Source organism: Mauremys reevesii, linkage group 6 (assembly GCF_016161935.1).
Source record: "Mauremys reevesii isolate NIE-2019 linkage group 6, ASM1616193v1, whole genome shotgun sequence".
In the NCBI taxonomy this organism is placed as follows: domain Eukaryota; kingdom Metazoa; phylum Chordata; order Testudines; family Geoemydidae; genus Mauremys; species Mauremys reevesii.
Genome location: NC_052628.1, coordinates 41,973,477 through 41,998,946, shown reverse-complemented (window position 1 = coordinate 41,998,946; position 25,470 = coordinate 41,973,477). Strand labels below are relative to the sequence as shown.

The 25,470-nt window shown below is 40.3% G+C and overlaps 1 protein-coding gene across 5 annotated transcripts in view; it reads left to right on the top strand.

Annotated features, from left to right (window-relative positions):
* The window catches only part of TENT2 (terminal nucleotidyltransferase 2), a 67,250-nt gene extending 42,227 nt beyond the window's left edge, over positions 1-25,023 (top strand). For all 5 annotated transcript variants that reach the window (XM_039543416.1, XM_039543415.1, XM_039543417.1 and 2 more), the window contains 4 exons: positions 6,565-6,701; positions 15,300-15,391; positions 19,984-20,063; positions 23,862-25,023. In XM_039543416.1, coding sequence (XP_039399350.1) covers positions 6,565-6,701; positions 15,300-15,391; positions 19,984-20,063; positions 23,862-23,936 — 384 coding nt within the window. In that variant the 3' untranslated portion in view covers positions 23,937-25,023. The remainder of the gene's footprint in view (positions 1-6,564; positions 6,702-15,299; positions 15,392-19,983; positions 20,064-23,861) is intronic.
* The last annotated feature ends 447 nt before the right edge of the window (positions 25,024-25,470 follow it).

The following is a 25,470-nucleotide window of genomic DNA, read 5'->3' as shown; positions in this document are numbered from 1 at the left end:
TGTTCATAAATGATCTGGAAAAAGGGGAAAACCGGGAGGTGAACAATTTTGTATCCTCTGCAAATTTTGCCAAAATAGTTAAGTCCCAGGCACACTGCAAAGAGCTACAAAAGGATCTCTCAAAATGGGGTGACTGGGAAACAAAATGGCAGATGAAATTCAGTGTTGATTAAATGTAAGGTAATGCACGTTGGAGAGCATAATCCCAACTATACATATAAAATGATGGGGTCTAAATTACCTGTTACCACTCAAGAATGAGATCTTGGAGTCATCATGGATAGTTCTCTGAAAACATCCACTCAATGTGTAGCGGTAGTCAAAAAAGCTAACAATGTTGGGAATCATTAGGAAAAGGATAGATAATAAGACAGAAAATATCATATTGCCTCTGTGTAAATTCATGGAACGCCTGCATCTTGAATACTGCGTACAGATGTACCCCATCTCAAAAAAGATATATTGCAAAAGGTTCAGAAGAGGGCAACAAAAATGATGAGGGGTATGGAACAGCTGCCATATGAGGAGAGGTTAATAAGACTGGGACTTTTCAGCTTGGAAAAGAGATGACTAAGGGGGGATATGATTGAGGTCTATAAAATCATGACTGGTGTAGAGAAAGTAAATAAGGAAGTGTTATTTACTCCTTCTCACAACACAAGAACTAGGGGTCACCAAATGAAATGAATAGGCAGCAGGTTTAAAACAAACAAAAGGAAGTATTTTTTCACAGAAGGCAGAGTCAACCTGTGGAACTCTTTGCCAGAGGATGTTGTGAAGGCCAAGACTATAACAGGGTTCAAAAAAGAATTAGATAAATTCATGGAGGATAGGTCCATCAATGGCTATTAGCCAGGATGGGCAGAGATGGTGTCGCTAGTCTCTGTTTGCCAGAAGCTGGGAAGATGTAGCTGCACGCAGTGATGCTGCCCTGAGGGATTGACGACGGTCCAGGGAATGGTACTGTCAGTCCCTTGACCTGTCCTTGGAGCGGTACTGGTGCTGCGGAGATTCCGGGCTCCGACTCCAAAACTCCTGCTGGGGGGTGCGTGCCTCCAGAGGTCTGCGTCTGGTTACCAGCGAGCCGCATCTTGAGCCTCTCTGCCATTGTCCTAGGTCCCTCACTAGCCCCTGCCAAACTGACTGAACCTGCTGTCACAGGATCACGGCCAACTTTTGCACCCCAACCTTGCATCCCTCCACCTCACAGCATGGATGTTGCGAGGCTGAACCTGGATGAACGGGCCTATTCAGATGGTGTCCAAAAGGTTCTTCTCAAGAGTAGAAAGCCCTTGACTAGGCAGATCTACCTGGCAAAGTGGATGAGGTTCTCCCACTGGGTGGCTGAACAGGGCATCTCCCCTTCGCATTCTTTGGTGCAGTTGATCTTAGACTACCTGCTTCATTTAAGGAACCAGGGCTTGGCGCACTTCTTCATCAGGGTGCACCTGGTGGCCATTTTGGCCTTTCATCCACCAATCCAGGGGCAGACTGTGTTCTCCCATGACATGATGGTCAGGTTCCTTAGAGACCTCGAGAGGCTCTTGCCTCAAGTCCAGTCCCTGGTCCCACAGTGGGATCTCAACTTGGTTCTGCCCAGGCTCAGGGTCCACCCTTTGAGCCTTTGGCCTCATGCTCCCTATCTCATCTATTGTGAAAGGTAGCTTTCCTGGTGGCGGTGATGGCGGCAAGTCTCCGAGCTGCAAGCCCTGGCCCCAGAACTGCCATAGAACCTTCTGTATGGAGGAGGTCCAGCTCCAGCGGTAATGTCGGCGAGTCAGGACTCGCAGCTCGGAGACTTGCCCTCAGAACTGCCGTACATGGTCTTCTATAAGGACAAGGTCCAGCTCCGACCCCACACAGCTTTCCTTCCCAAGGTGGTGTCCACTTCCACATGAGCCAGGACATCTTTCTTCCGGTTTTCTGCCCTAACCCCCTTGAGACTAGTGAAGAGAGGTGCCTTCACGCTTTGGACATAAGAAGGGCACTAGCTTTCTACCTAGATCGGACAAAACCTTTCTGTAAGTCTACTCAGCTTTTCATCTCTACAGCTGATAGGATGAAGGGCCTCCATGCAAAGGATTTCTAACGGGATTACCTCTTGCATTCGGACCCGCTACGAGTTAGCATGAGTCCCTCTCACTGATCGTCAGAGCCCACTCGACTAGAGCGAAGGCATCCTTAGTGGCCTTTCTGGCACACGTTCCGATCCAGGACATCTGTAAAGCCATGGCGAGGTCCTTGGTACACACATTCACGGCCCACTATGCCATCACACAGCAGGCCAGGGACGATGCTGGGTTTGGCAGAGCTGTATTGCAATCTACATGTCTGTGAACTCCTTACCTGCCTCCAGGGGTACTGCTGGGAGTCACCTAAGTTGAATGGACATGAGCAATTACTCGAAGAAGAAAAGACAGTTACCTTTTTCTGTAACTAGTGTTCTTCGAGATGTGTTGCTCATGTCCATTCCACAACCCATCCTCCTTCCCCACTATTGGAGTTTTTGGCAAGAAGGAACTGAGGATCAAGGGGGTGGGCAGTGCCCTATATGCCGCTGCATATGCGCGCCACTCCAGGGGGCACCAGATCTGGTCCCCTACGGATACTGCAGAGGGAAAAACTTATGGAATCTGGTGCATGTGGTGAGCACACACACCTAAGCTGAATGGACATGAGCAACACATCTTGAAGAACACCAGTTACGGAAAAAGGTAACTCTCTTTTTAGCTGCCAAGTATTCACATAAGGAACATTTTGTTAAAACCTGTCAGAAGGAAAATTATTTAATTACAAAGGGAGAAGTGGGAGGAAGGAATTATTGCACATGCATGTTACTTTTCAAGATATGAATTCATGACCTGCTAAAGCTAGAGTGTGCTATCTTATACATTATATAAAAGCTTTGAAGTAGTCCTTAATTTTCATTACTCTGTCAGTGAAACAGCTTGTTTTAGTTGTGGGCGCTACCATCCTTGGACACTTGTTAGCTCTTCAATCAATGCATAACGCTGTAATAATGAATTTCAGTCCTAAAGAATTTGCAAGCTCACACCAATTATCTCTTTAAAGAGTGGTATTTTGCCTGATTAACTTTGTCAAGTGGTGATCAGCAGCCCTTGGAGTTCCTGGGAAACCTTATGGAGGTGTGGGAGTATCCTCAAAGTTCTTAAACATTTTCCTGGCAATAATGTCAAATACGTGATATGCAGTTTTGTTTTTTGGAGGAATGAGGGTGGATTGATGATCAATTTCTTTGATTTAAATCACTAAATCAGCAAGTGGAAAATCGTGTTAACCATTTGTACATTTTTAGTTATTTTCAAAATGCAAATTTCATTCTCATTGGTATAACCATTAAAACATGGTGATTTGATTTATTTACTGTACAGCTAAATGCATCTTTTAGCCTAGTTTTGGTAGTACTTCTTGCTAAAACAGGAGCACACACTATAACTATACACATTTATTTAAGCAATTATATAGCTAGTTTAACATAAATTTATTCAACAACTAAGGCAAGATCTTCACTGCACAACAAAGTACTGGCATTTGGTGAAAAAAATAAATAGTAGTATTCACATCATTAAGCCTGAAAATAGGCAATACAATACATGATACATTGTGCCGTATTTATAAAGCTTGACCTCCAAATTTAGTTAAATGTTTTCCCCTTGCTGCTGTTTTTTAGAAAAGCACCCTTAACTTATTAGTTAAAATATATTAGGATTCATTAGTTCAACTTACCTTTTATTTAAATGATACAAGATTACGATAAAAAGATAATCGGTTGTCATGAAATTAAATTTAAAACAGGCTTATTTTAAAAATAGTACATATATTTTAAAAACCTGACTTCAGTTTTCAAAAAAATATTTTTAAAAAATTATTCACTGTGACAAGCAGAAATTAGAACACAGGGCTTCTGTTTCAGAAAGTTTAAGAATTGTTCTTATTGGCTGAGAATAGTGACTGGCATTTTTGGATCTTTTGAATGGCGTGCATTTCCAACTTGTCACAGGAGGAGTCTTTTTCATATTTGCTATGCTGGTGCTTGTGTGATTGCTGGTAAGCAGTAAATTTAGTGAAGAGGCAGGCACAATAGATATACCTGAAAATTCAATCAGTTATATGATTATTATAACATTTAGGATGTCTATATTATGAGTAAGTTGTCTATGAACTTAGCTTTCCTAAATACATCTTCTTAAGCTTTGGTTGCCAACATAAAAAAAAATTCTAATGATAATGGTATCTGATATTTTTTTCACCCATCCTTTATTTTTTTTCCTGTGTATGTTTGTGCTTTCTTCTTGGCTAAAATATTTACCCTGGTGATGCTTGATGTGTTGACTGATGGTGTTACTATAACTGTTTGTTGGCAGTAGATTACTTTTCATGGCAATCTGGATATTCTTTGTTTTAGCTCCATAAATAAAAACTAGGGACTGTCATAATCACATTCTTTAAATATTGGTCAAGTTTCATTAATTTAGATTGATGCCTGTATATTTTCCATGGTCAGGTGCCTATCTAAGTGTGAGCTAGTAATTGCACTAATGAAAATAGCTCATTTATTAATCTGTAAAATAAATGGGGCAATACTCCCTTAGCCTAATTCCTTACCAGTTCAGTATGACCGCCTCAGTGCAGACTAGTGGATTTTTCTTGAAGTTGGGAAGATCTTGGTGTTTTGAATAAATCCCAGATTCCGTTTCAGAAGTGTCTAGTAAGAGCATGTAAACGTAGAAGTAGTAAATGTCTGCAATAGCAATTTCATTATGTTCACCTTTTTTCTGTATTTTTAGAGGGCTGCAGCCCCAGTTGTCAACCTGTGTGTGTGAGGAGGGGGAAATATCTTAATGTCCTTGTTACTATATGCTGTGGCTCTTTTGTTCACACCCACAGCAAACTATAGGGATAGCTTCCACTCAGGTATTGTATTACATTTCTGGTGAAACTGATGTTAAAACAGTATGGAACGCTGCAGGATCTTTAGATGTTTACTGAGTGCCTATTGATCGAGAATGTGACTTTATTTGTATATGATATCTACATCCCTGTCCTTAGTATATCCTGTGTCTTTTAGATTGTAAGGTATTAGATGGGGACCTCTGGACATTATACTATAAATGAATATACATGACATAATTATGTGAGGTAGAAGAGGAACAATATTTTTGGTAATTGGTAGAGTGCTCTTTATCAGAGAGGGTTAATTATCCAAGGTCACACAGCAAGGCTGGCAACAATGGGAACAGAATCCAGTAGTCCCAAACCCTGTTCTGGTGATCTAACCACCTGACCATTTTACAGATGGTCATCTATTGCGAACATGGAGATAGTGCTCAAAAACCTTTTCGGAGTATTGCTAAACTTGAGAGAAGCTTGCTGTAAATTTCAGTTTTATTTTCTGAAAGCTTAGCAGGCACATTGAAATGAATAACAAACAGAATAATAAATAAGTGACCCTGAAGAGGTTCCTTCAGTTTTTGCTAATTTCTTCTCTTGCCAGCTGCAAGATTGCTTTCAGAAGTCTGTTAATTTCTATACATTTTCTTTTTAACAATTTATACAATTAGTATTAAAGTTGCAATTCAAGAACTAGAATCTTTTCATATGTGCCCTCATATTACAGGGTTTTCAAACCTATTGCATTAGCTAGGAACACAAGGATGAGTTGCATCCCCCTTGTTGTGGTTCCTTCTACCATGCCTCCATATTCTGAGGCGAACTTGCAAGATATGGTGCGGTACAAGTTTCTCTTAAACATAATAATTAATAATACAGGACCTATATGCAAAATGGCAAGACTGGCAGTTGTTTGCTGCTATTTTAACATGCCCAGCTTATGTTTAGGAAAGTTAAATTGTTACTTAAATTTTCTCTTTTGTTTAAATTTTTTTTGAGTTATTTAGTCTTGGGTGGAGAACTTTCTGAATTAGTAAAGGCAACTCTTCTTGTGGTCAGCCTCCAATATTTATGGTGGAAAAACCAAAGTGCTATGGACTATATAGTCAGGTATATGTTGGTTGTTAAACGATTTTTAATGTTTTCACTTAACTTGATTAGAGGAAATGCTACCACAGTCTTTGAAATCATTGTATGGGAAGATGCAAGGTCACATAAGAGTGAAGGGTTTGACATACTGGTTTAAAACTAACTATGCAATATGAAACAAGTTTCCCCTCCCTTTCAGACCTTATCTGTCATAGTGGGTATGCAAATAAAAATTCAATTTTGAGATTTTTCTGATGATAGTTCTTAGGCAGCTTCATGAAAGGAAAGGGAGCACAGGCAATAACATGACTGACTGTCCCCATGCAGGGGATGATTAATTCTCCTTGAGGTCAGTAGAGTTACTTGTATGCAACAGAGAAGTAGGAGGAACAATAGGGCACTTCACTAGTAAATAGAAACTGGGCCATGTACACTTACAGAACTTGCTAAATAAATGATGGGCAACTTTCTGGTGTGTGTGATCTTGAAAGCACCTAGATTAAGTGCAGTCATGCAGCATGTACTTTACAAAAGGCTATATTCTCTTTTCTTTTATTTTGACAGGAATCTTTTAGTCCTACTATGCAGCTGCACCTTGTACATCAAGCCCCACGCACCGTTCCTCCTTACATCTCCAAAAATGGATCAACTCTTGGAGACTTATTAGTGGGCTTCTTCAAATATTATGCCACAGAATTTGAGTAAGTGATAAACTTCTACCTATGTTTAGCATCTTGCAATAGGTGAAAATGCTGCATACTTGGATGTAGCATGCTAACATTTTAAGACTGATCAGCAGAGAGAGAAGAATGGTTTGGAGGCAGAATGGGGGTGATGAAGAGCAAGGGGAGAGAGAAATGGAATGGGGCACATGACGGCACTTGGATGTGCCTGTGTAAGCTTGGCAGTGAGATGTGCCTACGGTTGTTTAATAAACTACCTCAGTTTAATCTACAAAATAGTCTGTCAAAAATCAAATAGCTCTATTGTCCTAAAGCCAGCTATTTGTTAGTGTGCTATTTTAGACTGATATTTCCCTCTCCAAAGATATTCAGAGTTTCTGGATGCAACTTAAGGTATTGATTTTGACCTGACGTAGGTTGGGTCCTGGTTACTTCAGTGGCTTCTTCCCTTATTTCATAGTTTCACCTTATATTAACTGAAATGTTTGACCTAACAACCCCCTGTTTGACCCAAACAGTTTAGGTCAAAACAAACACCTGGAAATTTCACTTGGAAATCAACTGCTGTTCAGTGCAGAATAGAGTACATTTTACATGATCTGCAGTTCTTCTTCGAGTGCTTGCTCATGTCGATTCCAATTAGGTATGTGCACATGGTGTGCACAGTAGTTGGAAGGTTTTTCCCCTAATGGTATCTGTCGGGTTGGCTCAGGCACCCCCTGGAGTCGCTGTATATAGGGTCTTGCCTTCCTTCTTACCGCCTGTGATGGTTAGAGAGAGAGCCCTACTTGGGACTAGAGGCCCTGAGTCCTGAACTTCCCCAGCTGCACTACCCATCCCATCGCTGATGCATCCATGACCAGGGAAAGTGATGGTTGAGGTCTGGAGAAGGGAATCCCTGCACACATGGCTTGCTGGTTGAGCCACCCATAGGAGAGACTCAAGAACCAGCTGGGAAAGAGTGACTACTTTGTCTAGACTGTCCCGGTTTGGTCAATACACCAATGCTAGCCACGCTCAAATGGGTCAGAGCCTCAGTCTGGCATGCTGGACTACATCAGTACAGGTGGCTATGTGGTCGAGGAGCGTCAGGCAATTCCTTGCCATGGTGGCAGGAAAACATCTGAGATCTTGTATGATGTTGCAAAGATTCTGAAACCGTGACTCTGGTAGGAATGCTCTCACCTGTCTTGAGTCCAGCACTGCCTCTATGAACTCTATCCTCTGAGTGGGGGACAGGATTGACTTCTGCACATTCAGTAGAAGGCCAAGGTTGTCAAAAGTTGATCTTATTAGGATTACCTGCATCTCCACTTGTGTTCTAGAGTAGCCTTTGATCAGCCAGTCGTTGAGGTACGGAAACACCTGCACCTGGCACTTCTCCAAGAAATGAGCCATGACTGCCATGCACTTGGTGAACACCCAAGGTGCCGCTGACAGGCCAAAGTGGAGGACCATGAACTGATAGTGATTGTGGTTTACCACAAACCTGAGAAACCTTCTGTCAGGCGGGGTTATGGATATATGAAAGCATGGGTCCTTCAAGTCAAGGGCAGCATACCAGTCCTCATAGATCCAGGGAAGGGATGATGGAGGCCAAAGAACTTCAGCTTCTTCATGAATTCGTTCCCGAGGAACCACCTCCATCGCTCCCGCTCTTAGTAGCGGCTGCATCTCTTGCATTAGCAGATTCTTGTGAGAGGGTTCCCTGAAGAGGGATGGGGAAGGGAGGGTGAGCAGGAGGAGATAAGCTGAACTGGAGAGAGTATCCCAGTTCTACCATGCGGAACACCCAGCAATCTGACGTGATCCAGGCCCATGCATGGTAGAAGTGGGACAGTCGGCACGAAAAGGATGGAATAGTTAAGTGGCTCTCAACTTTTTTTTTTTTTTTTTTACACTGGTGACCCCTTTCACATAGCAAGCCTCTGAGTGCGACTCCCTCCACCTTATAAATTAAAAACACTTTTTTATATATTTAACACCATTATAAATGCTGGAGGCAAAGCGGGGTTGGGGTGGAGACTGACAGCTCACAACCCCCCATGTAATAACCGCGTGACCCTCTGAGGGGTCCCAACCCCCAGTTTGAGAACCCCTGGGATAGTTGGATGCAATGTTTGAATCAGTGTGTTGCCCTTGGGTGCACCTTCAAAAGGCTTGTTTTGTCCGGAGGACTGTTTCACCTGCCCAGAGCCCTGAGCAGATGAAGGAGGAGGCCTCATCCTGTGGTTTCTATTACGCCTCCTAGAATAGTCTTGCCTGTTCTGAGGTTGGTAGAATCAAGGCAGAGCTGGGGATATGGCGGCCAAGGGACTTGAGAGTGGCTCTTGAGTCCTTAAGCCTTCAGAGCTATGAGTCCGTTCTCTTGGAGAAGAGGGTTGAGCCCTCGAATGGGAGGTCCTGGATGGTCTGTTGGACCTCATATGGGAGCCCTCATGCCTGCAGCCAGGAGCTGCTTCCCATGGCCACTCTTGCTGTGAGTAAGCACTCAAAGAAGAAAAACAGTTACCTACCTTTTGTAACTGTTGTTCTTCAAGATGTGTTGCTCATGTCCATTCTGAGACCCACCCGTCTATCCCTCTGTTGGAGCAGTGCCAGAAAGAAGGAACTGAAGTGGCAGCAGGTTGTCCGTACCCTATATACGGCACCAAGCATGAGGGGCAGTATGAGAGAAAACACGAAGATACTTTGTTTGAAAATGTAATAACTGGCTGATTGGAGACTGGTGTCATGAGTCAGTTGGAGAAAGGAGTTGAAATCATAACAGTAAATTGTAAGATGATGGGTAGGGTGGAGATAGGCCATGAAGGGCTTTGAAAATGAAAACCAATAGCTTATGTTTGGTGCAATAAAGAAGGGGGAGCCAGTGGAGGGATGCAAAGAACGGGATGACAGCCATAATGATGGGCTAGGAAGATGATTTTTACAGCAGCATTGGAATGGATATGAATAGGGCAAGATTTCATTTGTCAAGGCCAGAGAGAAGGATGTTGTAGTAGCTGAGACGTGAGAGAAGAGCGTAGATGAGGTTTTAGCTATGTGGATAGATAGGGAAGAGAGAATCCACAAGATTTAGACGTGGATGTGAGAACCTTGAGAGAGAGAGGCCTGAGTTGAAGACTATGACCAGGTTACTGGCCTGAGTGACAGGCAGGATGGTGGTGTGGTCCACAGTGATTGAGAGAGGAGGTAGTAGAGATTAAGAGTTATGTTTTAGTCATGTTGAGTTTGAGGTGATGGCAGACATCCATTAAGAGATGTCAGAGAGACAGGCTAAGATTTTAATTTGGATAGAAGGAGAGAGGTCTGGAGTAGAGAGGTAGATCGGTGAGTTTTAGTATAGAGATGGTAGTTGAATTTGTGTTTGCGAATTAGATTACACAGCAATAAGGTATAGCGGTAGAAGAGAAGGGGACCAAGAACAGAGCCATGTAGAACCCCACATTAAGACTCTTCTGAAGGACACACTGAATGAGCAATTAGAGATAGGAGAAGAATGAGGAGAGGTCAGAGTCATGGAAACTGCGAGAGGACAAGATTTCAAGAAGAACATGAATTATTTCAGTGTTCAGTTTTCCAAAATAGAGCACATTGTGATATCATTCTGGAATATTTTCCTTTAAAAGAAAATAATGAAACCTGGGAGTTTTTATTTAAAAAATTATCACGTTAAGAGAACGTAAATATTCATATAAAAAAATACAAACTTTATACAGTATATCAAACTCTTTTGCAGCATATAGATTCCTGTCATATTTTTTTCATGCTTACATACTTAACGCTGTTTTCATTACTGTAATGCTCCAATACCTCTAATGATCTTTCAATTCTCTATATAATTGAATAATTTAATCAGCAGCATATACAATACTACTTTTCAACAAGCAGAAGAGCCTTCCTTAAGAACTTAAGAACGGCCATACTGGGTCAGACTAAAGGTCTATCTAGCCCAGTGTCCTGTCTTCCGACAGTGGCCAATGCCAGGTGCCCCAGAGGGGATGAACAGAATAGGTAATCATTAAGTGATCCATCCCCTGTCATCCATTCCCAACTTGGTTGCAGGTAGTTAACTATGCACTTAGTTCACACTGAGGCAGCCTATATATTCCAGTGAATTATCACTATTGACCTATTATACAACATAGTACAGATTAAAGAATAATTATGATTTGTATGTAGAATTCATATAAGTAGCTTTCATAGCTTCTGGCCTATACAGAGTAATACATAATACTACAAGATGCAAGACACCATATAGGTGTTATAGAGGAAAATGTACAATTTAGAAGTAGTGTGACCATATAATTGAAGACTGTATCATAATGGATATTCACAATGGGACATAATTAAAGTATCATCTGCGTCCTCAATGCTGTTGTTACCTGTCTTGAGTGCTTAATTGGTCAGCTGTCACAGGGTTTTTGGTGCGGGGAGAAGAATGTAATATTATTTGGTGATCAGTTTGAGAGAGAGATCATTTCTAAATGAAGACAGATTTTTAAATTACATTAATATACATCATATCAGGTAGAATTAAGTAATTTTTATGAGAAAGGTAGCGTGGTCAAGTAGGTAGGGCACTGGGCTGGGACTCAGAGCTGGGTTCTGTTTGCAGCTACACCATTGTCCTGCTGTGTGATCCTGGGCAAGTCACTTCACCTTGTTATCCCTCTCTTTCCCCTCTCACTATTTGTCTGTCTTGTCTGTTTACACTGTTGACTCTTTCAAGCAGAGGCTGTCAATTAAAATGTGTTTGTACAGTGCCTAGCACAATGAGACCCCAGTCTCAGTTGGAGCCTCTAAGCATCACTGTAATACAAGTTATAAATAAAATAATCGAGGGGAAAATAAGATGTGGAATTGTGACTTGGAGATTGTCCCAGAAGCACCACACATGGAAAAGCTCAAATAAATTTGTTATGCAGCAATATTGGCAAACAATACACAATTTGATTCTCATACACTGGTTTGCGATTGATTAAATTTCACTCTGATAATGTTTTGTACGTAATTCAACTTGCTGAAGATGTGCTTTTAAATGTTTTTTTGTGTGTGTAAACTTTTAATAAGTAAATGGGCTCTCTTCAAAGAACATAATTTTTTATTCCAAATTATCAAAGCTGCACTTTCAGTATATCAAAGTCTAATGCACAGTGCAAAGTAGTCTAGAAGTGTATTCAAAAGAAAATAATCTACTGAAACTCCTCTCTGTTTACCAGACCCTCTTACGATCCTCGTGTCTGATTTCACACAGCAGCTCTGAGTGAAGGCAGCAGGTTTTTACTTGGCAAACGCTCTTTAACAAAGCAAGGACTGATTTGATAAATGCCTTGCTTATATCCAGTGGATTTTGCTGCAGAATTGGAGACTAAATAAAGGCATGATGAAAGATGCAGTCTTATTTTTAAATCTTACCTATTTATTGAAAAGTGAAAATGTTTTACTTTCAGAATTCATTCTTCTGAATTAGAATTTTAAATAAAAAACTGTATAATGAAGGCATGTTACTTGAAACTATATATTCCCTACTGAGGAAAAATAGATTCTAAAATGTCCTTGGAGGGGTTAGGGGTGCTGATTTTTATAGCAAGTGTTTTTGAGTTACATATTTGATGTTGGGTTATGGATTTAAGGTCAACCTATGAATAAGCTGTATTTGGTTAGAGATGACAAAATAAGTATGGATTGGTCATGTGTTGTCTCTCCATTTTTTGGAGTGTGAGGAAGAGCAGAGTATATAACAAGTAGAGTAGTTCACAGCTATGTTTATCAATTCAGAATACAACTGGGAAGATAATGCAATCATGAACATTGATTTAGATTAACAGTTAATTGCTTTTGAATATGTTCACAATGTATTTGTTCATTTTCTTTGAACATTTGTGTAAGTAACTTTTTTTTTTGTCTACAAGAATGCGTTGTGTTCAGACAAAAATTTATACCAGAAGCGTTTGCCTGGCTGTCTTGAAATCTTTGGGTTTTTTTCCTTGAAATGTTGTCTGCTGCTCAGAGAGTAAAACATCATATGATCAGTGACACCAGAAATAGCTGATGAAATAGTTGAAACAAAGAACATATTTTAAACTTATAGGTTGAAATATATTTGCATAAAATGTTCATTGAGCAACTACAAATAGCGAGAAAACTTGTGAACATTCTTTACAAACCAAAAAGTCTAAGGTCGGTAAATAAATCACTTGCTGTGAATAGTTCAATTCTAATTCAGACTCTAATTTTAGTAGGAATACAATGTTAATGAATGGTAAATGGGATATCAAGTAAAGGTAGTTACTGTCATGATTCAGTGAAGTGCAAAATGTGATTTAAACAACTAGAAATGCTACTTCGTTGTTCCCAAACACTTTTAGTATAGAACAGCTTATAATATATAGATTTTTCTGCAATAAAATATACATTTTTATTTTGCTGAAGATGCAACTGCTTATCTTGAAGTCAGGTAGAACCTCAATAATTTTTAAGTGGGCGGGGGGGAATGTTTATCATGTTCAGTGTGCACCAAAGTGGCTTTACTGCCTGCTGTGATCTGCTCAGTTTAGATATTCTGTTACATAACTCTTCCCTTTAGCTTGTTTAAGATAAGCTTATAGACATGTTGGGGTGAGAGCCAAATCATGGTGTCTAATATTACTCTTTCCTCTATGACCCATATTTTCTAAAACTGCAGTGGAACCTTGCTAATGATTACTGTGGTCACTATGCATCCTTCCAAGTAGCACTCTATGCCTGAAGCCCTTTCTGAACCTGCCTACATGATTAATGAATTAGTAAATCTACATCAGGGGTTCTCAGACTTTAGTGGTGACCCCTTTCACACAGCAAGCCTCTGAGTGTGACCCCCCCCCTATACATTAAAAACACTTTTTAATATATTTAACACCATTATAAATGCTGGAGGCAAAGCGGGGTTTGGGGTGGAGGCTGACAGCTCGCGACCCCCCCCATGTAATAACCTTACGACCCCCTGAGGGGTCCTGACCCCCAGTTTGAGAACCCCTGATCTACATTGTTCATTTGACGTGGGCATTACAGTATTTAGTTACAATACTTCATATTATACTGATAAATGTTCCCTAATTTGTGAAAATTAGTGGGAGACACAAGGAGATACTATAGTGGTGGTGTGGATAAGAGCTAAAGTTTTTGCTGGCCTTAAATGCTAGACATATTTACCATTTATACTTTTGTTATTGCCTAGGAACAGTCCAGTCAAGAGAGATTTAAATAGGTTAAAATGTGTGGATAAGTTGTTTGAAGTATTTCAGCTAAATTGTACATTAAGCAATTTGTCCTGTAACCCCATGGGAAATTTCAACAAACTGTTAAACATAGATTTTTTTTTTGAGTTATGGAAGAGTGAAAGTATATTTTCTGCTGTAAAGATGTATGTGCACTTAACTCAAATGGCTGAACTTCATAAGCTGAAACTTTTCAGGTGTCTAGTCTGAAGTTGTGAGTAAGAACTAATTTGTAAAAAATACTTTGAATACAGTCTTACGTAAAGCTATGGGGGAAGATTCTCAGTTGATGTAAATTGTCATGGCTTCATTGATGTACAATTCTGAACAATCAAAAGGTTCAGCAAGAAAAAGTGTAAAGGTTCTCTAATATCCTTACCTTGCTTGTAGGCTGTGCAGGCTCTCTCACCAATCTGAGAGTAAACTACTGTACTGTATATTATGATTAAATGTCGGACATTTTTAATGGCACCCACTATGTAGCCACAGTTGGACTTGATTTATTACCTTGCCCTTCCCCTACTTCTCAACCTATACTGGTCAGCTTGGCTTGTTTTAATTAGAATTTTAAGAGTCCCAAGTTCTAATTGTATTTTTAAATTTAAAACAGCATGTTGAACTGTAAAGGGACTACTTTCTTTTAAAAAAAAAAAAAAAAAATCACCACCAAGTTATAATGTCCATTGAGGTCTGTGGTGTTCTATATTGCTGAAATGTTTTCATAATTTATTTTAATGTGTGTATGAAAATTTTACCTCGTCTCCCCCCTCATGGTTCCCACTCGCCAAAATGGTTAATTTCCATCATTTTCTGCCTAGAAACAGAGGCTGCTCAAGACAATCTGCCACCCTAGGCAAAATTTTAGTGTACCACTCCACTCCTACCCCCTACAACAGAGGTTCTCAAGTAGGGGAGGGGCATGCACCCTGCATTGGACTTTCTGGGCTGAGGGTGGTGAGCCTTCTGATGGTTCAGTGGTTATGGTAGAAATGAAGTGGGAGCTAAGCACTAGGTCACAACACTATTCACTCAGGCATCGTCTGGCTGCCTCTCCATCAAGAGAGCTGGCTGCAGCAAGCCAAATCTGAGGGAGTGGCATTGCAACCTTGTGTAAAGACTTGCAGTGCTACTCAAGTTTGGCCTGGCTACCCCAGGCAGTGGCCTAGTTTGTCTATGGCTAGAGCAGCCCCTGCCTAGAAACGCAAAAAAAAAAATTGCTTCTTCGAACTACTATCCTTTGAAATTCCTAAGTCATAACTCTGTATGAACACTTTACCTATTTTGTATGTAACCGTATACAGATGGTTCAAAAAGCAATCTGTGTTAAGTGTCTGCAAATTGTTTTCCTTTCCTCTAGCTGGAGTCACCAAATGATTTCAATTCGTGAAGCCAGAGCCATTCCAAGACCTGATGGTATTGAATGGAGAAACAAATTCATTTGTGTAGAAGGTAAAGTGTGAAGCTGCAATTTTTGTGTTTTCAGTTTCATATATTTAGTTTCTTGATAGCATTCATTTAACTTTAGCCTGTCACTTATAGGCTTTGCTTGTCTCTTATTTCAGGCATTTTCAATAATACATGCAGATACATAATATATTATGACATTTCAGTGGAAAAGTTAGTGTACCCAAGATAGATTACTGTTTTACAACTATGTAGCAAAGTCCTGTGCCACTAAAGTGGAAATATTTGTTGGCTTCTCTCCCTTGAACGATTTTTTTTTTTTTTTTTTACCATTGTCATACAATACTTCTGCTTCACTTCACATGCTATTTTATGCAGTGACTGCTCCCAGTTTATCCTTCACTTACAGTACGTGTGTTACAGGCAGGGCTGATAATGTTGCCAAGTGTTAAGGGTGCCTGATACTACCCATTATATTACTTTAATAGTCCTCAGAGGGTCAGGTGGACTAGTGGATAGCACACCCAGTTTCCAGTCTCATGCCTCCCAGCAGGAAGGGCTTTCAGTCCAGTTCCTAACCCTTGTTATGTGGCTTAGCTTCACCTCAAGGTTTTCGCTGTCCTACCCTTTCCTTACTAGAGTGGGGTGAGGCTTTGGCCCCTCCTGCAACAAAGACAGCTGGTAGGGGAGCCTGGGCCTTCCCTCCCTCTCAACTGGCTCTGAACCAGGGCCTGTGAGAGACAACGATATCTGACTCACTGGAGGCTTCTTCAGCACCCTTGTTCTGGAGCCCCAAGACTGGTTCTGTCGTCTTCCCCCTTTTTGAGCTGAGTTGCTCCCTTTTAAGATTCCTCTCCATTTGGAGCAGGCTCTGCAGGTTGGGAGTTCAATGTGGTATTTGTACACCCTGTCACACTGATCCTTTTTTCAGTTGCTAATAATTTGGCCAAATTCAAATTTTCTATTCTGATTGTCCGTCTGCCTCAGGCTGAATTTTTTTTTTAGAACATTTCAGCCATAATGGTCCTGCCATTTCCAAGAACAAGGCTAAAGAAAAATACATTGTTTTGCGATGTTAAAATTCTGGCAAACGTTTCTTTGAGAAGATCTGGCACCTCCATGCTTTGGAGCAAGGAGTCAGAATTTGGTGGTGATGGGGGTGGAGGGGAGGTTCCTTTTGTGTCAAGGGTGTGTCTCTTGCTATTTCTGTGAAAATCTGCCCAAATTGGGCCAAGTTATAAGCCTTTGAAAAATCTCAGTTCACTTATGCTCAGTGGTGATGTCTTAGTTTAGTAGCTTAAATCACTGATTCCAGGGCCGGCTCTAGGCACCAGCGTCCCAAGCAGGCGGCACTCTGCCCCTCCCCTTTCACCCCCCCCCCCTTGGGGTGGCAAAAAACCTGGAGCTGGCTCTGACTGATTCCATCGAAACTGGGAATGCTTTAGCCCCTCATGGCCCTTAGTGCTGACCTAACTGCATGTGTGCCATGCCATCTCCAAGCATGTTCCATCCCCTTGTAGCTCCTATGAGTGACTGGACTGCACATGTTTTTAGAGACGCTCGCACAATAGCTGTCTGCCCTGTACCTGATTCAGGCCAGTATTAGCCCTTAACACAGCAGTGCAGTTAAACTATTTTTGAAAAAAAATTCTACAAAACCTGCCTTGCCACTACCCTTGAAACATTCTGGATTCTAATGTTTCCTAATGGAAAGATGATACTTTTAGTCCTCTTCTCAATCAAATTGTCAGGATGGAAATTTGATTATTTTATATTTGACATTCATTTTTACTGAATTATTCTTCCGATTAGTGAGTAAAATTTACATTATACTGGAGTTTTCCTTTGAAAACTTCCTGACATTTAGAAAACATTGAGGGACACTTAACAGTTGATTTATTTTAATTAAAATGTTGCATACATAGTCTTGCAAAATTCTTCTTGTCCACTGTTCCAATGCAAATGTTTTTCTTTTGATAGGAGAATAGAATAAAAAAATGTATTATCATTTATTAGCATAGCATGGGAAAGGTTTGAGTCTGCACTGGGACAGTTTCCTGACAATCTTGGGAAGGCTTTGCAGCCCCTCACTTGTAATTTAAAATCTTTATGATCTTGGGTGCAGTATGAAATGCCTGGAGCCTCCTAACTATTATTACAGAATCATTCAGCATCAAATTTCAGACAGATAAAAGGAAATACTATGCTACTTCACATGGCATATAATCAGCATTTGCAATTCACTGTAGTAACAAGTCACTGTGTCAAATTCTGTGTCTAGATTTTTAGAATGCTGAACATCTTGTGGATCGGATGGCCAATATTCTGATCCAGTATAAAGGCATGTCTCACTGTAATGTAAAATCTGCTAGTAAGCACCCAGTTAACTATTTTAAACATCTTTTTTAGGAAGGAAAAAATTCTAGAAGCATGCCAAACAAAACCAGTCAGCCCATTGTGCTGGTGAATTATGAATACTGAAGTGCACTTAAATTTGGAGTGTAATTTGGATGGTTTTGATAATGAAAGGTCCCAGTTTTATAGTCGGTATACTGGCAAAATCCCCATGAGTTAAATGAGAGCTTGCAAGAGGTGAGAGCATCCAATTACAAGTGCCCCCTTCTGGTCAAGTGTGAGCAAGCCATTTCTCAGTTCTTGGAATGAGGTGGTACCCACCTCTCACAAACGTTCACCCCTTCCTCCCACCCCTTTGGTTGATGGCTTCATCGGCAGGTCTTCAATGACTCAGCCCTCTGGCTGAATCTCACACACTGTCTGTAGGTGGAAAAGAACAAACAAACCCCTTCCGGGGTATACAGTCTTTAACTTTTGCCAAGGCTTCCTACCCAGAGAAACTGCCCGCTATAACAGGGTCCATTGCGGTACCCTCGCTTGGTCAGGCTAGGTTCTGGGCTCAGTCCTTGCTTGGTCCCTGCAGCCTGCCAGGAGCTCCTTCTTAGCTCCCCTGATATTCGGCAGCCCTCCCTGGGCTCATGCCTGCCCACACTGAGCTGTCTGTGGTCCTTCTGCTCTTCCAGCCAACCAGGAACCCAGTCCTCCCTCTTCCAGCTCCAGGCAACAATTGACTGTTGCTGCTGCTTTTTTTATATGGCCCTCCTGGACCCTGATTGGCTGCTCCAGCAGCCCCTCTGATTGGTTGTTTTCCCTGCAGCTGCTCTAGGCTGCCTGGAGCACTACTCCTTTGCTCTTTTTGGGGGTGGGGTGAGGCAGGACTGTGAGGCCTCCAGCAAGGGCCTCTGAATCAAGTCCACCCCGCCACACTGCTTTTCTTGAATAAGGATTGTAAAAACAGGCCATAAATGAATACTTTGGAAAGTCACAACTGCATCATTGCCACTGTAATTAAAAATGCATATGAGAAATACAAAACTGTGACCAATATTGTGCTCAATTTATACATGGACGTTTATAGTTTTGTTTTTGTTTTTTTTCCAGCACATCTTATATGTATTAATGTATTTCATAAAACTCTTACGCTCACATCCACTAAAATTAAAAGGGTTCCTAAACCATTAAAAATAAAGTTAGTTTACGGCCCAGAATGTGACACATATTAAAAGGAGACTAATCTAGCTAGGACTGTATTTTGCCTCAGGGCTCTGTCATTGGATATTGTACCTTTTACAAGTATGAAATACACCATAATGTACTTAAACTGTCCTCTGGAAAAGTGTAAAAAGACTGGATTCTAAAACTTGTTTTGCAATGAAATTGAAAGGCGGTCTGTGCATGGTAACCCTGTTGTATATTTGCTGTACTGCAGAGGCGAGTACAAATTTATGACTACTATGCTGATATTGATTATGCGGATGACAAATAATAGGCCAGAGTCTAGTCCATTAGAAGCAAACGTGAAAAACTATACATTGCCAACTGGAAAAAGACAAAAATGGCAGGAAGAGTAGACATTTTTTTGAAAGATGGGTTTTCTTAAATATTTTACAGGGCTTTTGGTTTTTATATATTCAGGTACAAGGAAAATACCATATTTTACTACTTCAGTCTGATGTATAATTTTGTCTCAAAAGATACTGCATAATAAGATAAAGTAGTTGCTTGTAGATCTGATATAAGTACATTGTTGCACATGGACTTTTCAGAACAGTTGCACAGTCATATTTAGATGTATAATACACACTATTGATTGTAACAGGACCTTCCTTATTTAGAATATTTAGCAATATTTAAAATGGGATAGAAATATATGGTCTATGAACTGACAAAAGACATTAGTCAAGGATGTGGCTGCTTTATTCCTTGTTCTGAGACTTTGAATTGACTGCTGACTTTTATAATACTTGAAATACTTGTACAGTGCATGAAAGCACGTGGTAGACCACCTGTATTAATAGTCCTGCTGACAATGCCATCTATCTAGATTTAAAGGAGTAAATCTCCAACAATCTCTACTGCAACTGCAGAATATTAGTGTTTATGGTATGAGAGTTACCTGCACAGTATATGTCAGAAAGGGAAAATGCAGCCAGTATCAAAAAGCCCTCATAGAAAGTGACAATATGTTGACTCATTCTCTGCTTCTCTCAGAGTAGTTTACTAGGTGAAGATAAAGTAAAGGTTGGTTTTTTAACACTTAAAATTTATGTTTAACCTTGCAGAGCCTTTTGATGGAACAAACACAGCTAGGGCTGTACATGAAAAGCAGAAGTTTGACATTATCAAGGATGAATTTCTAAAGGTAAAAAATACATCACATTAATTCTTGTAGCCCTCTTGTCTGCAAGAAAGTTTTTGGAATAAAAAATGAAAACAGAGGGTCAGTGGATTTGTGTACTACAGTGGTGGCGTGTGTGTGTGTGTGCACGCGCGCGTTTGCGCACAAGGGCAGGGCTAACACTGAAGTGGGTACCTAAAATGAGAATTTCTTAATGGTCTTTGTGTTTAAATTCAGGACTCCAAGGCAGAGATAAATTGTAATGAGAATTGGGCATCCAAATCCCTTAGTCAGCTTTGAAAGTCTCAGCCTGACTTCCTTATTCATGTTTTGAGGGTAGAACACTTTCAACCTTTCCTAGATTCAGTGGTGTCCCTTATGGAAATCTGAAAGGGAGCTATGGAACAAAAACAAACAAACAAATAGTTTGTCTTTACTGTTCCTTCTATCATGGCGTCTAGTAATTTACAAGTTGTTTTTCTGCTCTTTGTACACACTTTAAATATCAGGTGCACACTTCTTCAGCAAGAAGGGCTTATTGACACAATCTTAGGAGAACATTAACTGTAGTGAGACATGACTGTTAACTGAGCTGCAACTTTCCCTATTTCCAGCTGAGGGAGAGATGTGGATTTTACTTGGAATGTAAGATTTAGGCCTTAGAGGGCTTAATCTGCAAATTCTGACCACCTCCTGTCTCCTACCCCTATTCCCCATCATAGAGTTTGCGTTGTATGTGAGATATCTGTTTGGAATTAAGTACCTATAGCTGCACTTGTACTGTGGGTTCATTGAGATTTTTCATAGCAGGTATCACTGTTCATGTTTCTCCAACAAAGAGAAGGAAGTGAAGATCAGATTTTTCTAATGCAAGAAACAAGCAGAACTAGTCCTTTTAAAATTGAATATCTTTCTGTGTCACAAACACTAGTAAAATATTTTGCTTTTTAAAATATTGTCACATTTCATAGGTATTTTGTGTTCTCTGAGGAAGGCAGCAAATAGGATGAAAGATCTTTAAAAATAAATAAATAAAAACCTGATGTATGAGGGAAGTTTAAAAATGAGTGTGTTTAGTCTTGCAAAAAGAAGACCTGAGGAGAGGCCCTGATAACATATTTGAAGACTAAGGGCTGTTATAAAGAGGATAGTAATCAATTGTTCTCCCTGTCCACTCAAGGTAGGGCAAAAAGTAATTGTCTTAATCTGCAGCAAAGGAGATTTAGGTTAGATATTAGGGAAAACTTTCTGACTAGAAGGATAGATAGCTCAGTGGTTTGAGCATTAGCCTGCAAAACCCAGGGTTGTGAGTTCAATCCTAGAGGGGGCCATTTAGGGATTTGGGGCAAAAATCTGCCTGGGGAATGGTCCTGCTTTGAGCAGGGAGTTGGACTAGAATCATAGAATATCAAAGTTGGAAGGGATCTCAGGAGGTCATCTATCCACCCCCCTGCTCAAAGCAAGACCAATCCCCAAACAGATTTTTTGACCCAGATCCCTAAATTGCCACCTCAAGGATTGAACTCACAACCCTGGGTTTAAGCAGGCCAATGCTCAAACCACTGAGCTATCCCTCCGACTCTTGATATTCTGTGATAGTTAAGTACTGGACTAGGCTTCCAACAGGCATTGTGGAATCTTTGCTATAGTAGGCATAGTTTTCCCATAGTAGGCTTTTAAGAACAGGTTAGACAAACATCTGCCAGGGATTGTCTTAAGTATACTTGGGCCTGCCTCAGTGTGGAGGATGGACTGGATGACCTCTCGAGGTCTCTTCCAAACTATATTTGCATGATTCTATAACTATTTATATGTATATAGTTCTAGGCATGGTATGCTTGTCCTGTGATTTTAAATCTGTTACTGAATATAAGCAATGGAAAAGAGAGAGAGCCCATACTGGATAACTTTCTGGGCTTGCTGTAAAAATCTGCCTCTTGCCATAACACCTAAGAAAAAAGAGATCAGTTGATGAGCTACTGACACAAGTGGTCAGGTCTGGGCTTTTAATATGGGCAATTTGCAAGCTTTATTTTTTTGTGAAAATATTAGTGACCTCATAAGCATATAAAGTGTGTTAGGTTTTTTATTCAAAATATTTTTTTTCTGTGAAGCCACTAGTGTTAAGCACCATATAATATATGTAAATAAAATAGTCCATTACTAATGAATGATTTAAATAAGTTCCTTAGGCACCATAAGGAACAACTATATTAATTGCTTAAAAAGATGCAGATACTAAAGAATATCCTCTAAGGCTTGGATTTTTAAAGAAGCCCCATGGGGTTGGTGCCTAACTCTCCTTGAAAATCGCTCCAGCTCACTGTTCCTGTGAAATGTTTACTTGAAAGGCACTGACTGTACACTCGCACAAGGTTTGCCTGTATAAAGTCAGTTGCCAAATCAGGGCCTTAAAGACCTTATCCCATACTCTACTTCTGTAACCCAGGACATAAAAAGAGATAATATAATTTAAATCACCAATTTCAAGGACACATCCTTTTGTTAGAAGTAGCAAGGGAGATCTCCTCAGATATTTAGCCTATGTCTCCAAAATCAGAAATGTGAAGGTACTTAACCATTTTTAAGCCAAAACGTTATAAGAAACTTAGTTCTTTTTAAAATATACTAATACCCCCACCTTCACAAGTTGTCTTTGTCCCCTGAAAACATACTTAGAATCATAGAATATCAGGGTTGGAAGGGACCTCAGGAGGTCATCTAGTCCAACCCCCTGCTCAAAGCAGGACCAATCCCCAACTAAATCATTCAAGCCAGGGCTTCATCAAGCCTGACCTTAAAAACCTCTAAGGAGATTCCACCATCTCCCTAGGTAACCCATTCCAGTGCTTCACCACCCTCCTAGTGAAAAAGTTTTTCCAATATCCAACCTAAACCTCCCCCATCGCAAGCTGAGACCATTTCTCCTTGTTCTGTCATCTGGTACCACTGAGAACAGTTTAGATCCATCCTCTTTGGAACCCCCTTTCAGGTAGTTGAAAGCAGCTATCAAATCTCCCCCTCACTCTTCTCTTCTGCAGACTAAACAATCCCAGTTCCCTCAGCCTCTCCTCATGAGTCATGTGCTCCAGCCCTCTAATAGTTCAGGTGTACACTACCACTTCTTTTGGTGTAATTTACGTTGCTTAGGGATGTGAATAAGTCACCCCCCTGAGCAATGTAAGTTACTCCAATCTAAGCACCAGTATGGACAGCACTCTGTCAGCAGGAAAGCTTCTCCCGTCAACATAGTTGCGGCCTCTCGCGGAGGTGGACTTCTTATGCTGACAGGAGAGCTCTGGCATAAAGCATCTTCACCAGCAGGGCCGGCTCCAGGCACCAGCACACCAAGCGCGTGCTTGGGGCGGCATGCCGTGGGGGGCGCTCTGCCGGTTGCCAGGAGGGCGGCAGGTGGCTCCGGTGAACCTCCCGCAGGGACGCCTGTGGGAGGTCAACCGGAGCCGCGGGACCAGCGAGCGGCAGAGCGCCCCCTGCGGCGTGCCGCCGTGCTTGGGGCGGCGAAATTGCTAGAGCCGGCCCTGTTCACCAGATATGCTACAGTGGCAATGTAGCACTTCTAGTGTAGACTAGCCCTTGTTCTCAACAGTCACACTATTTTGTCTGGATTACTACAGATTCCCTCTTACTGTAAGCAATCTTTTTAAAGAAATAAGTACCTGACGCTGTTCATAAATTTGTGAGGAAAACAAAACTGTTTAAAAATCTTTGTGGATCTGTGTAGGGCTTACCTCTTTCAGTTTTAAAGGAGGTGGTGATATAGAAGAAAATAGCTTTTAAAAACCTTGTAACTTTTTTCCTCAGTCATGGCAGAGATTACGAGACAAGAGAGACTTGAACTGTATACTACCTGTAAGAGCAACTATACAGAAAAGATAATTGGCTTCTTTCTTCTTCTTCTTCTTACTGGAGTCTGCTGAAATATAAAGAACAATATCAAAACCAAGATGCAGTTTTCCCATAGTTTTTTATGAAGTGTTTTCTCTTTCAAGTTTTTGTTAAGGAAATATTTATAAGAAAGATTGCATATTTTATTATGACATTTGTTAATACAACCATTCATTCAAAGATGGATTTTCTAAAAATCCTTGCACCATTGACTTGTATAGGAGACTATTATGACCCAAATTTCAGACCACAGAACTAAATTAATTTTAAGGAAAATATCAGAGTATATTAAATTGTTACCTTTAACTGTGTAATGGTTAATTCAACCACACTTAACACTGAAATAAAGAAATGAAGAGCTAAGCAATGTATAAAAGTCCAGCTGTTTCCTTAAAGCATAGCACACATTGCACGTTTCTTGATAAATAAGTAGGCTGTGCTTTACAACTGCTTAAAGCAGTATGCACTTTTGCTCTACTTGGCACTTTCAAGTTTTATTTCCCTCTTACATGGAACAACAATAACAATTTATCAACATGGAATTATACCCTAGTTGTTGTTATGCTCCAGGTCACAGGAATTATAATCTAAACTGGAATTTTTGAGCAGCAGAACTACTACAAAACAGTTGAAATAATCCATGGTAAACCAATGTATGTAAATGCTTAATGTTCATACAGATTAGGTCAGATATCTATTTTAATGTTTCCTTTCCATATGCAAAGTAGTAGTGATGGCTGCTTAAAGAAAAGCTGCTAATAAGCCAAGTTTTTGTTTTGATTTTGTGTAAATATTTGTAAATTGGTCAGCTGCTGTAAATTGAAATTTAAAAAGTAATCTTGAAAATTTTAACTTTTCCAAAAAAAAAACAACCCAGTGAAACTTCTTTTAGACCTGCTGTAGCACAGTTTGTGCCTCTCATGTATTTGTTGTTGCAGACCAATTCATGTTAAAATTGTTACTTCTCGATGATGTCAAATTAATATTTTCATTTTTTTCCTCTTGAGTTTAATATTTTGTATGGTGTCCAGTGGAATAAAGTTTATGTACGGAAAATAAAGATAACTTTTCTGTTTCATTTTGCTATTATTTCACATGAGCTCTTCTAAGGATTGTCTTGTCCAAAACCAGAAATGTATGTGTGGCTGTTGGAATTTTATACATATGTGCAATGTAGTCCTTACAGGGCTTCTCAAAATGTACATTTGGATTCTTAACATGTTCTTGAGTCCATGTCTCCAAGTTGCAGGTAACTTTTATTTATGCTTCATCAACTGCAGAATTCTTTAAAAAGTTACAAAACACTTTAATGTTTAAGATTATACCATCAGGTTGTTGCTTGTTCTAAAATAATTTACTATACATCTCACTCTAATCTGTCATCTAATTTTTTTTAAACAAGTTTGCTTCTATAACTTTAATCTAATCTGCAGTTCAATGGCAGTCAAGCAGATAAAACTGAAATGTTTTATTCCAAATCAGGTTTTGTTTCCTTTTCTTGAGATGCTAAAATTGGTCTGAATGA